This window comes from Diceros bicornis, chromosome 13 (assembly GCF_020826845.1).
Source record: "Diceros bicornis minor isolate mBicDic1 chromosome 13, mDicBic1.mat.cur, whole genome shotgun sequence".
NCBI lineage: Eukaryota > Metazoa > Chordata > Mammalia > Perissodactyla > Rhinocerotidae > Diceros > Diceros bicornis.
The window spans coordinates 37,920,167-37,932,376 of NC_080752.1; the positions used below are offsets into that span (position 1 = coordinate 37,920,167).

Sequence of the window (12,210 nt, forward strand, 5' to 3'; positions counted from 1 at the left end):
TTTTTCTCTGCCCCTACACCTTGTGGCATAGGACTCTCTCCCAAGTTATAACTGTGCTAAAAAGAAAAGAACAAAAGGGAGTAGGGAGAGGAAGAAAGGTATATAGTTCATTTAAAAAAATTAAGTGTGGGGCCAGCCCAGTGGTGTAGCGGTTCAGTTCACACACTCTGCTTCGGAGGCCCAGGGTTCGCAGGTTTAGATCCCAGGCAGGGACTGGCACACTGCTTATCAATCCACGTTGTGGCAGCGTCCCACGTAAAGTAGAGGAAGATGGGCACAGATGTCAGCCCAGGGCCGATCTTCCTCAGCAATAAGAGGAGGATTGGCAACAGATGTTAGCTCAGGGCTACTCTTCCTCACACACACAAAAAATTAAGTGATACAACACTCTATCCCTCTGGAAGTAGACACTTTTGAAGCTTTGCCTATACAGCAGCATGTATTTATTTTTACCCTACAGGGTCCTGTAACGACTTTCAGGCGGCTAGCACATTTCTTAACACAGAAATGTTTCTTGTGCCTTATGGCTATCAACAACAGAGATATACCTGAGAGATTTTGATGCTGAGGGAAAGTAACAAAAATTTCCCTTTCTTTCCCACTTTAATATTTAAGACGTAAAAGAGAACTCAGAGATTACTTTGTACAATCCGCCGTTATACAGACGAAAAAATAGGGGTTTAAAAGGGCTTAACATTCTGACCCAACGTCATACATCTAAGTGACAGAGTGAAGACCAGCAGCAAGTGTTCTAGTCCCTCTATGACGTCCATCCACGCACCTCCGTCTGTGTACTGTGATCATCTGAATGCGCACACACACACACATAGACATATTTTCTTTATATTTGAAATATAAAATCTCCAGGAGTTAGTCCATAGATATTTTAAAACTTAGGAAGCAGGTCAATTTCAAATTTAATCTACTCTTTAGGGTAAAAATAGCAACAGCAAAACCTCTTTCTCTTCTCCATCCTCCTCACATTCTCCTCACCCAATGCAGTTTCTCTCAATTAACTCTTCTTAGCTTGATTGCTTGCCAAAATCAAACTCATTATCCCCCTCTTCAAACATCTCCATATATACTCCATATTATGTTTTACTATAAATCCAGGTATCTAAGCCTGAAGAGTCACCTCTGACTCTTTCCTCTCTCTCACTTCTAGGGGAACCATGCATTCCCATTTACCTGGACAGTACTGGTTCATGCCTGTTATCCCAGCAAAATGATCCATAGCATCCCCATTCATTTCTAAAACTGCCCCAATTTAGATGATAAATTATATGGTCACTCTTTTTATAATCCTTACTTAGTAACCAATTGCTGAATATTTCTCTAACTTCTCCTTCAACTGACTTCCTAATTTATCACCTGAAATGACAACAGTATCCCTTCATCCAATTTCCCATCTCCATGTGCCTTTTTACACATGCTGCCCCTCTGCCTGGAATACCCTTCTCTCTCTCTCCATTTTGTGAATACCAGTCTGGGAACTCAGATCAAATGGCATCTCTGCTGTGAAGCCTTCCCAGACTCTTCCAGTCAGTAGGACAGTGCCTCCTGAAATAACAGTAATTGTAATACTAATAACAGGTAACATTTGTTGAATGCTCATCATGCCCTGAGCTTAAGCAATTTTAAGTATTTTTCTCATTTAATCCTTATAACTTTATATGATAGGTTTTATTTTCCTTACTTTTTTAAAATGTAGAAGCTAAGTCTCTAGAAGATTAAGTAATTTGGCTAAAGTTACAAAGTTAAGTAGTGGAACTGGGACTTGAAACCAAGTTTGTCTGATTCCAAGCCAAAGCTTTAACCCTCTCCCCTATACTATCTCACCTGTACTGCCATTAACAGGTTTCTGTGATTCAACACATTTGAGTCTGTGCTGCAACTGTGTCCCACTTGGTCACCTCTGTGCTTTCATAATTCTCTGTATACACTTCACAGGAGTACCAATCATATATTACTAAGTGTCCTCTGTCTCCCTTAAAGAGGCTGGGACAACCTCAATGATAGGAAACATTTTGCTATTCACAGCATAGGCAATTGTGGCTCAAAGCAGGTACTCTCTAAGGCCAAAAGCAATACAGTATTTACTATTCAGTCATAAATTCTGATGCAGAGGGTTATCTCATCTGTAGTCTCACCAACCATGACGTGGTTCAGGATCTATCTAGAATTAGGCCGAAGGTGCAAACTAGCAGCCTTTAGGCTAAACCTAATGGGTTTTCTTTGGCTGGCATAGTGCTCTTAGTTAGTAGAATTAGTTGCCAACATTTAAAACTTGCAGACTTCTTACGTAAATAGAGATTTCTAGCTTATTTTGAAACACTGGGTCAATATCTTTACATGATATAACAATCAGGCAGTAATGACTGCCTCTCTTAATTAGGGATGTCCTCTCCTACTCTACTTGCAACACCCTCTATGAATTTCTGGAAAATGAAGCCAAGTGTCAATTGCCATCATCATGCTTATGCTGTTGTTTTTCTTAAGAGGAAAATGAAATATTTCTAGTACATATGTCTCTGTTAAAAAGCTATTTGTTCATTCCATGAATTTCATGCATTTGGAGAAACAAGAGATGGGTGAGTGTGGATTTAAATGCAAACTACCTAAGAAAACAAACTGATGCTTCACGTCGATATTACACCTCAAAAAGAACTATCAACATTATAATTAATGACCAGTGGCCTTTATCAACTAAAAGTGTACATTTAACGTGCTTTATGATTACACAAACACACATACTTGTATCCAGTCCCGTGATCCCTGGGGAAAGATAAAGAGCAAAAGGATTTCTGTGGTTAAGGACAAAGGGATAGCCAGAAGGGGGTAGGATCAAGCTTGGTAAGATTAAAGAAACACAAACCAACCCCATAGGGAATTAAAAAGCAAAAAGATATACTAATACATTTTCAAGTTGAGAATTTAAACACAAATCAACAGAAGGCTGTCAACTTATGGCTTGACAGTAACAATATTTTAATTAATGTGGGAAAATACAGACCCAAATTTAACTGCACTGATCAACCAATCCCAAACTGTTGCTATAGTACACCCCTCCCTAACAGAGCACGTAAGCAGATAATTTACACGTGTAAATGATGTTTGTCCCACCTTCACTTCCAGGGACGAGATTAAATATAAGGCCTCCTTAATCATTCCAGACTTGGAATATCCCTGGGCAAATAATGGGGAATGATGAAAAGTTCTATGAATGATCATTAATATGACCTTACAATTCACATTATCTAGATGATCACATATTATACTCATCTAGATGACGGAAGATTGAGATAAACATCAGTCAGAAACTATCATCATTTCCAAGTGAAACACATCATTACACAAACAGCCAAGTTTTAGGCTTACTCAAAATTTACAGGTTTTTAAGGGGCTCTAAACACAGCCATCTATTTGTGATCTCAATTTTTAAGAACTTTTTTTTTTTAACCTATACTACTAAAATCAAGTCAATCGTCTATCATTCTGAAATGCCTTATATTTGACCATCCGTATCACTTGTCTGTAAATGAGTCTCTAAGGAATATCTCACCATCCAGCCACAAGAAGGGGAAGCAAGCAGGCCCCCACTCCTTAATAACTTTGGTTTTATCTGTTTTATATGCTGGGCTCTCACTTTAGATACTTTGAAGATTTGAAAAATCACTCATCTCCTCTGAATGGTTTACCAAAATTTAAAGTGACCCATTGATGAAATCAAAATCCTGCCAAAGTTGGGGGATTCCATTCCCTACTCTAATTTACTAAACTCCAGCTCCTCCTGGAATGTCTTGATTTCTAAAAGCAAGAATATAAACTCTAACAAGAACATGATAACCACACGCTGCCACAGGAACAAAAAGGTGCTTACCTGACAGAATTTACTAATAACGCTTGTAAATAATTAAAGACACCCTTCACTCAAGAAGCTCATTTATGTAGTCCTAAAAGGTAAGAGGTATACCTATAATACATCTAAATATGCTCTGAATAACACAGGCAATCATCTCAAACACTACTGTTCAGTAAAAATGTTTAAATTCTCAACCTTAATGTTTACATTAACACAGTGCCCAGCATTTAATTCCTAAGGCTCCATACTGAAAATATAAAATACTCATTTAAAGATAGGTTTCCATAGGAATGCAGCTCCTTTTGGTATCATGCCATAGTTCATTAGGAAGAGTGACAGCAGCTACGTTCTGAATGTGGAGACAATACATAGAAATACTACCAATAAAAATATGGAAGTTATAATAATCTGTAAAGAGAAGTAACATGTCTGTTTAAATATCATTTAGATATTCGAGGCTATGAGACAACTGATGGAAATGGAAAGTACAGAAAGCGGCTATAGAAAAAAAGAAGAGTTCAGCAGAGATTAGTGAACAAATACACACCATCATCCACCATGACTCACTCTGTCTTACCTGAGGAGGAGTAGGTGTGGATGTGGGTCTCCCTATTGGTGGAGTAGGGTTTCTGCTGCCACCTCCAGACATAATCTCCTCTGTTATGTCTTTACCTCCCTGGTTTGGATCCCGAATTCTTATCTATAAAGTTACAATAAGATGGCATATTTACAGATGAGTGTCTAGGTAGTAGATTTATAGGCATACAATGTACTAAAGGTGCAAACTGGGAAACCTGTCAAATATCAAAGTTGATTACCACATCAGACTTTATTTCAATCACAGAACCATATGGGGTCATTGAAAGAAATTTAGGCCATTAGCTCTAACATGGACTAATTAGAACAATAAGCTAAAATAAGACCTACTTGGCTAAATTTCTAGGTCAAAAGGCAAAGTATTAACACTTGACTTGTAAGCACTGCCAAGTTGATGATTTTATTTACAATGCCTAACATAAGACGAGATTCATAAAATATGGAAGTTACTCTATAGAATAAAGTTTTAAGGGCTTTAAATGATTCTCTAACAAAATGAAAAATGTACATATCCTAGGATTTAGGAATAGGAATTTATGTTGCAGATAACCTTATATATTTAAGAATGCTCACTGCAATATTGTTTTTTCCAGCAAAGACACAAACATCCTAAAGCCCAATCAAGAACATACTAATTAAAAAATTATGCTAGATCCTTATAATTAAATACCAAACAGCTAGCAGAAAGAATGAGATGTATCTACATGTACTGACATGGAATGATCATCAAGATGTACTGGTAAGAGCCAGCCCTGGTGGTCTAGTGGTTAAGATTTGGCACTCTCACGGCCATGGGCTGGGTTTGTTTCCTGGTCATGGAACCACACCACCTGTCTGTCAGTTGTCATACTGTGGTGGTGGCTCACACAGAGAACTAAGCTAACAGTGAGGATACACAACAATGCACTGAAGCTTTAAAAAAAAAAAAAAAGACGTATTGGTAAGTGAAAAGATGCAAGATGCAGAACAAGGTTTTCTTCTTTTAATTTTTTTAAAGGGTACCTACGCTCCTTGATGTCAGTGGAGATGGTGCTATAATGGAGATGAAGTACCTGAGTCTAGGCCTTCCACTTTGGGACAGTGCTGAGACATAAAGGCCCCTCTGCTTATCATTACCTCCAGAGCTTAAACAAGGTAGCGCTGGCTTCTCGAAAATTTCAAAGAATTCACTAATAAAATCATCTGGATCTGAAAGCTTTTTTGGAGTACCTTCTGTATCCACAGGTTCTGCAAACGTGAATTCAACCAACCATGGATCAAAAGGCCTACAATGGTTGCATCGGTACTAAAGATGTACAGACTTTTTTTTCTTGTCATTATTCCCTAAACATTACAGTACAACAACTGTTTATGTAGCATTTACATTGTATTAGGTATCAAGAGTAATCTAGAGATGATTTAAAGTACATGTGCATAGATTATATGCAAATACTATGCCATTTCATAGTATAAAGGACTTGAGCATTCATGGATTTTGGTAACAGCGGGGGAGGGGAGTGTCCTGGAACCAATCCCCCGTGGATAGCGAGGTACAACCATAGTTCTTCAGTAAGAGTTCTAATATCAGCTACTTGTTTCTACTAGTTTTAAGTACTGCTTCTAATTCATTTGTTCTACTTTCTTCTTCAGTAACATCTATTATTACTATCTTTCATTTTCATTATCTTCTTTATTAATTTTTCTGCATTCTGAGACTATTCTTCATTCTCTTCTGCATTCTGAGAGTGTTCTACAAGTCTAACATGTACCATGCTGTTTCAACATTTCCAAAGCATAGTTTCTCAACTGCAGTGTGATGATATACTGGCATGTCCTATTTATTTTGACATGTGCACAAGTAATTTATTTCTGATAATAAAGAACCAAAGTTTTGAACCTCATTAATTTTTATTAAATGAGAGCACTTTCAAGAGTATTGCTATGATGTCAGTCCCACCTATCTTATCTGTCCAAATCGGGGAGACTCTTATAAACATCACCTGTTTTGTGGGTTCTGATGGATCAAAGATTGCAAGCCGCTCTTCTACAAATGTTCTGCAATGTGAATTTTGTATTACTGCACTCTACTTCTCTTGGGCCTGCCTTACTAGACAGAGGCAAAACCCCTGTAACTTACTAAAAACAATTAGAATACATTTTTATTTCTCCTTTTTGTTTCTTAAAATAAATCTATTCCACAGGAAGGATTTTTCTTGTTGTCCTTAATACTTTGCTCATTTTCTCTTGTGCTATTTTTTCCCCTGTCAGTTCATATTTGGATGTAGAACTGAGTAGGACTAGAGTTAAAGGACAATCAGGATGCTACGACTGAGCTCAAATTCCTCCTACTTAGTGAGATCTTAGCAGATGAAACCCTCTCAGTCTTAAAGCTGGAGGGCATGCTGTCATTTAGCATACCTAGCTCAGTGCATGTTGAAAATTGATATTAAGCAAATAGTACTTACAACTTCTAGTTACATGCCCATATAAATCTTCCAGGTCTAGTGGTGAGGATATAAGGGAGGAACAAAAAATGGCAGTCATTTGTGAACTGAGATGAATAACAATTACAGCTGTGGGTACACTTACTTGACAAGTGAATGGACATTCAATGTTAAAATAAGAAAAATTAATAAAGATCTCTTACTGTTTTTTTCTCTCTCTTGGCTGGAGGGGGCTGCTGCTGCGTAGGCACTATAATAGGTGCTGACTGATACACTGGCTGACTTGGGTAGAAAGGCGTTCCTAAAGAATTAAAAAAGAATGAAAAGAAGCATTCAGTTATTTTGTCAACCACTATAAGACTACTAATGGTCTGTGTCTCTGGACAATCAGTTAAAAAAAGTAACAAACAAAAAACAAGCGTTCTTTTTATTCATCTTTCTACTAGCTCCCCTCCAGCTACTGAAGTGGTCAAGGAATGACTCCCCAACACTCATAAACATCTATCTTTTCTTCAGCATCCAATATAAAAACAACTAAATAACCAACTGTTGCAGACTGTCACCAGAGTTACCTTTTCCAAAACACTACAGTCATGTGTCGCTTAACAACAAGGACATGTTCTGAGAAATGCGTTAGGTGATTTCGTCGTTATGTGAACATCAGAGTGCACTTTCACAAACCTAGATGGTAGAGCCTACTACACACTTAGGCTATATGCTACTAACCCTATGGGACCACCATCATATATGTTGTCTGTTGTTGACCGAAACATCATTATGCAGCAAGTGACTGTAGCCATACTATAGCACTGCTTTAAAAAAAATCTATTCTGGGGGCCCATTACCTGCAACAGTGATCCTCAAACAAGGGTTTGTGTGAGTGTTTTATGTGTGGGTTTGGCCAGGGGCAGGAGAATACACCTGATCATCTTGGGGGTTGCAGGTGGCCTAATTCTTCTCTCTAGTTAGAGACCTAAAAGTAGGAAGTCACCATTAAGGCTTGGAAAATGTCCTACTGTTGGGGTAGAGAAAAGGCTGAGAACAAGCAGCCTAAAGATAAAGTTCAGACACTAAGAATCCAGGTTCCAGGTTTCTAACTACATTTTCTACCACTCGCAAACCCCACACCTTTGCTCTAGCTATAACCTATTCTTAATCCTATCCCTTGAGTACACCAATCTCTTTGACATTGTTCACACCTTTGACTATACTGCCAATCTGCCTGAAATTATCTTCTTCCCCCACCCCTTGTACTCTCAATGAATCCCTTTTAATTTTCAAAACTTTGACTATTATTATAATTATAATTAAACCAGAGTGCTTAGAATAGAGGTGGTGAGAAGTGGTCAGATACTAGATATTTTGAAGGTAGAATCTACAGGTTTGCTGACGGATTGGATGTGGGTGTGAGAGAAAAAAGTGTCAAGGAAAACTCTTAAGGTTTTTTGTCTGAGCAAGTGGAAGAATGAAAGTGTTATTTACTGTGCTATGTATTTACTTATTGAGATGAAGAAAACTGGAGGAAGGGTGGAGTTTAGGAAAGAAAAAGTAAGGCTTCAATTTTGGACATGTGATGTTTGAGATTCTTAGACTTTCAAATGGAGATACCAAGTAGTCAGGAAGAGACACAAGTCTGGAGTCAGAGAATAAGTATCCATTTTGCAATTAGTAGAATATGGACAACATTTAAACCATGAGACTGGATAACTCAGGAAATGACTACAAATAAAAAAGAAGCCCAAGAACTCAATTTTGGGGGACTCTATGTTTGTTTAGAGGTCATAGATATTAAAAAAAAAAAAAAACAGCAAAAGAGATGAAAAAGAAAATCAAGGTAGTGGTTGGAAGTGAAGTAAATGGTTCAAGAATGGGGAGAGTGCTTAACTATGTCAAATGGTGCTGAGAGTCAACTAAGATTCAGCAAAGTAGAATTTACTGGCAACCTTGACAAAAGTTGTTTGGGTGGGGGTGGGGGTGTGCATCCTGATTAGAGTGGGTTCAACAGTGAATGAGATGAAAGAAAATGAAGACAGTGAGTATAGATAACTCTTTTTCTTAAAAGTTTTACTATAAAGGGAAGCAGAAAAATGGGCTATAGCTGGACAAGAATATGAAGTCAAAAAACCTTTTTTTTTTTTAAAGATGGGAATGAAATAGTATACCTGTATGCTGATGGGACTAATCCAGCAGTGGGAGAAAAAAATGATAATGCAGGAAAGAGAGAAGAGAACTGCTAGAGTAATAGCTTTAAATGAGTACACAATGGGATCTAGTGCCTAAGTGGAAGACAGGCCTTCGGTAGGAGCACGGATAGTTGATCACAGTAAGAAGGAAAGAAATGTGTATGAAGGTAGTCAATACAGGTAAAATCCTTGGTACCTCAGCAAAGAGTCAAATAATGTTGGCTCTATTATCACTGATCAACATCATCACCCCCACCACCATCATAACAATCTTCAAGTGGAATTTCTTGGAAGCAGTATGATTTGCAGTATCAGAACTCTGCAGCTATCAATCAGGTTTGGAGAATCAGATTTGGAAAAGGTCTAAACAGGGGGCATGACTAGGATTTCAATAAGTTCAACATAAAAAGACAAACCTGGGGCTGGCCTCGTGGCTTAGCAGTTAAGTGCGCGCGCTCCACTACTGGCGGCCCAGGTTCGGATCCCGGGCGCGCACCGACACACCGCTTGTCCAGCCATGCTGAGGCCGCGTCCCACATACAGCAACTAGAAGGATGTGCAACTGTGACATACAACTATCTACTGGGGCTTGGTGGGGGGGGGTGGAAAAAAAAAAAGGAGGAGGATTGGCAATAGATGTTAGCTCAGAGCCAGTCTTCCTCAGCAAAGAGAGGAGAATTAGCATGGATGTTAGCTCAGGGCTGATCTTCCTCACAAAAAAAAAAAAAAAAAGAAGACAAACCTTAGCCATCCTTAAGTAATAGGTAAACTATTCTCAAAACAGAGCTCAAATAAATGATTCTACACTATCCTATTATGTCACTAGCTCCAAAACTCAGGAAAAAACCTCTAAAATTAGTTTCAAATGCTGCTAGATAAGCAATATAATCTGCTCACCTTGCCATATTTTTTAAGCTAAGTGAAATAAGATCCAAAAAGGGAACCATGCCTTAAAAAAAAAAAAAATCAGATTCTTCTAATGAAATGTTTTGAGTCAACATGACTTGGGCAAAGGCTGGCATATAACACACATACAATAAATACCAGCTGAGTAAACCTGGCAGAATAGGATATCTCAATATAGTGGGGTTAAACACAATTAGTAAAACATTGTCAGCTGTGGACCCCAGGCGAGAAGGCCTTCTGCCCTATCAAACAATAGTTTTCTTTTATAAACTAATCCAACTTCTTATACAGTCAGGGACATTTTAAAACACTTATTTTATTCTATTAAAAATGTGAATAACTTTTGCATACCATTTATCAATTAGGCAAGTTACTTAATGTCTCTGGACCTCTTACGCGTGGAATGACGCAGGTTTGTCTAGATCAACTAAAGCCTATGAGCCAAACCCAGCCCAATGCCATCCATTTTGTAAAGAAACTATATTTTAGAAGACACCCACATACAGCAGTTTATCTACTGTCTATGGCTGCTTCCCACTACAATGGCAGAGTTAAAGTGTTGAAACAGAGACAATATGGCCTGCAAAGCCTAAGATATTTACTATCTGGCCCTTTACAGAAAAAGTTTGCTGACCCCTGTTCTAGATCAGGGGGTTCCCAAACCCCAGTCTATACAAAAGGTGTCAGTGATACATGGCAAAACTGATACGATAATAACCATGAAATACACAGACACACAACTATAGGCTTGCCAACTTGACGTTTTTGGAAAGGATTGTTCCTATTTTGCAATATTTCAGTCCTACTCTTTTGTTGTTAAAACAGCCTTCCATATGAAATGATACTGACAGTAAATAGCAGTTTTCTTTAAAAGTCTTCTTGGCAAAATTTAAAATGTAACAGTATTGTGTGTTTCTTCTTTTATTTTACTTGCCCAAGATATTGAAAGATCTGGGAACCATCGGTCTAGTCAATATTTAGATTTCTTTTCATTGGGAAAACTCCAAGCATAAACATCAAACCAATGTACCTGAAAGGATCCTGAAAATATCTGCCCAAATAATGAAAATCATCTAAACTTCTATCACTAGAGGACTGGATTAATAAATTATGATTCATTCCTAAAATGGAACACTATGTAGCTTGAAATTCTATAGGTAATGAAATGGAAAGATGTCCGTAAATATATTGTGAGATGGGGGGAAAAAAAAAACAGGAAATTTTAGAACATTACAAATAATATGTGCCCATTTGTGTTAAAAATTGCTTAAATATAAATGGAAAAATACGTATCAGTCTGTTAAATCATTATTTCTTCAGGGAGTGGGAGGGAGAAAAACCGGCTATTTCCACTTTACACCTTCTATAATATTCGTATTTTTTATCATTAACTTGGTTACTCTCATAATGAAAAATTATTTTAAGATCATTTTTCTAATCTTAAGGAAACTAGTGAAACAGTGTTTCAATCTAAAAGATAAACTGCCTACTCGATGGCTATTGAATCTGCATAAGAATTTCCTGGGGAAGAAAGAATATTTATCAACATCAACAATATCTGAGATTCAACCGCACCTCAAGACATTGCTTTTTTGTAAAAAAGAACAAATATAGGATGGCAACTAGACTTCTGGTGGTGAACATGATGCAGTCTACACAGAAGTCGAAACATGATGTACACCTGAAATTTATATAATGTTATAAACCAATGTGACCTCAGTAAAAAAAGAACATAGTCTATATGTAATAGAAATAAAGCCAAAATATGTTATAATATTGTATATAAAAATCAGCAAAATATTTCCCTACTAGTAAACTCATCTATATTGTTTCTATATATACTGCAGCAGTAGTATTAAGAGCAATAAAGAGGGCTGGCAGACTTATAATAAGAATTTTAATTGTGACATCTTCTGAGTCAAAAAGTAATTTATGTAAACTGTAAATAAAAAGTAGACTAGAATTCAGCACGACACCTCTCAAAATGATTTTGTAAATTACAAGATATAATCACATTCCCTTTGCAACATGGAATTGAAAGAGAAATACTGTTAATTTTAGCATGTTTACACTGATAGATAATCTCACAGTTTTTCTATTCAATAAATTCTAGATAATACCAACAGTCAATCTGACACTTAAAATTAGTTTTAATTGGATTTAAGTTTTCAGAATAAGTACCAATACAAAGGTACTAGAATTGTGTGAAAACTTCGACTTAAGGCTAAGTTCTCAACGG

The 12,210-nt window shown here is 37.2% G+C and overlaps 1 protein-coding gene across 13 annotated transcripts in view; it reads right to left on the reverse strand.

Moving 5' to 3' along the window:
* The window catches only part of EIF4G3 (eukaryotic translation initiation factor 4 gamma 3), a 328,826-nt gene that overhangs the window by 130,649 nt on the left and 185,967 nt on the right, over window positions 1-12,210 (reverse strand). For all 13 annotated transcript variants that reach the window (XM_058553132.1, XM_058553124.1, XM_058553130.1 and 10 more), the window contains 2 exons: window positions 7,086-7,183; window positions 4,440-4,562 (listed from right to left, as the gene is read on the reverse strand). In XM_058553132.1, coding sequence (XP_058409115.1) covers window positions 4,440-4,562; window positions 7,086-7,183 — 221 coding nt within the window. The remainder of the gene's footprint in view (window positions 1-4,439; window positions 4,563-7,085; window positions 7,184-12,210) is intronic.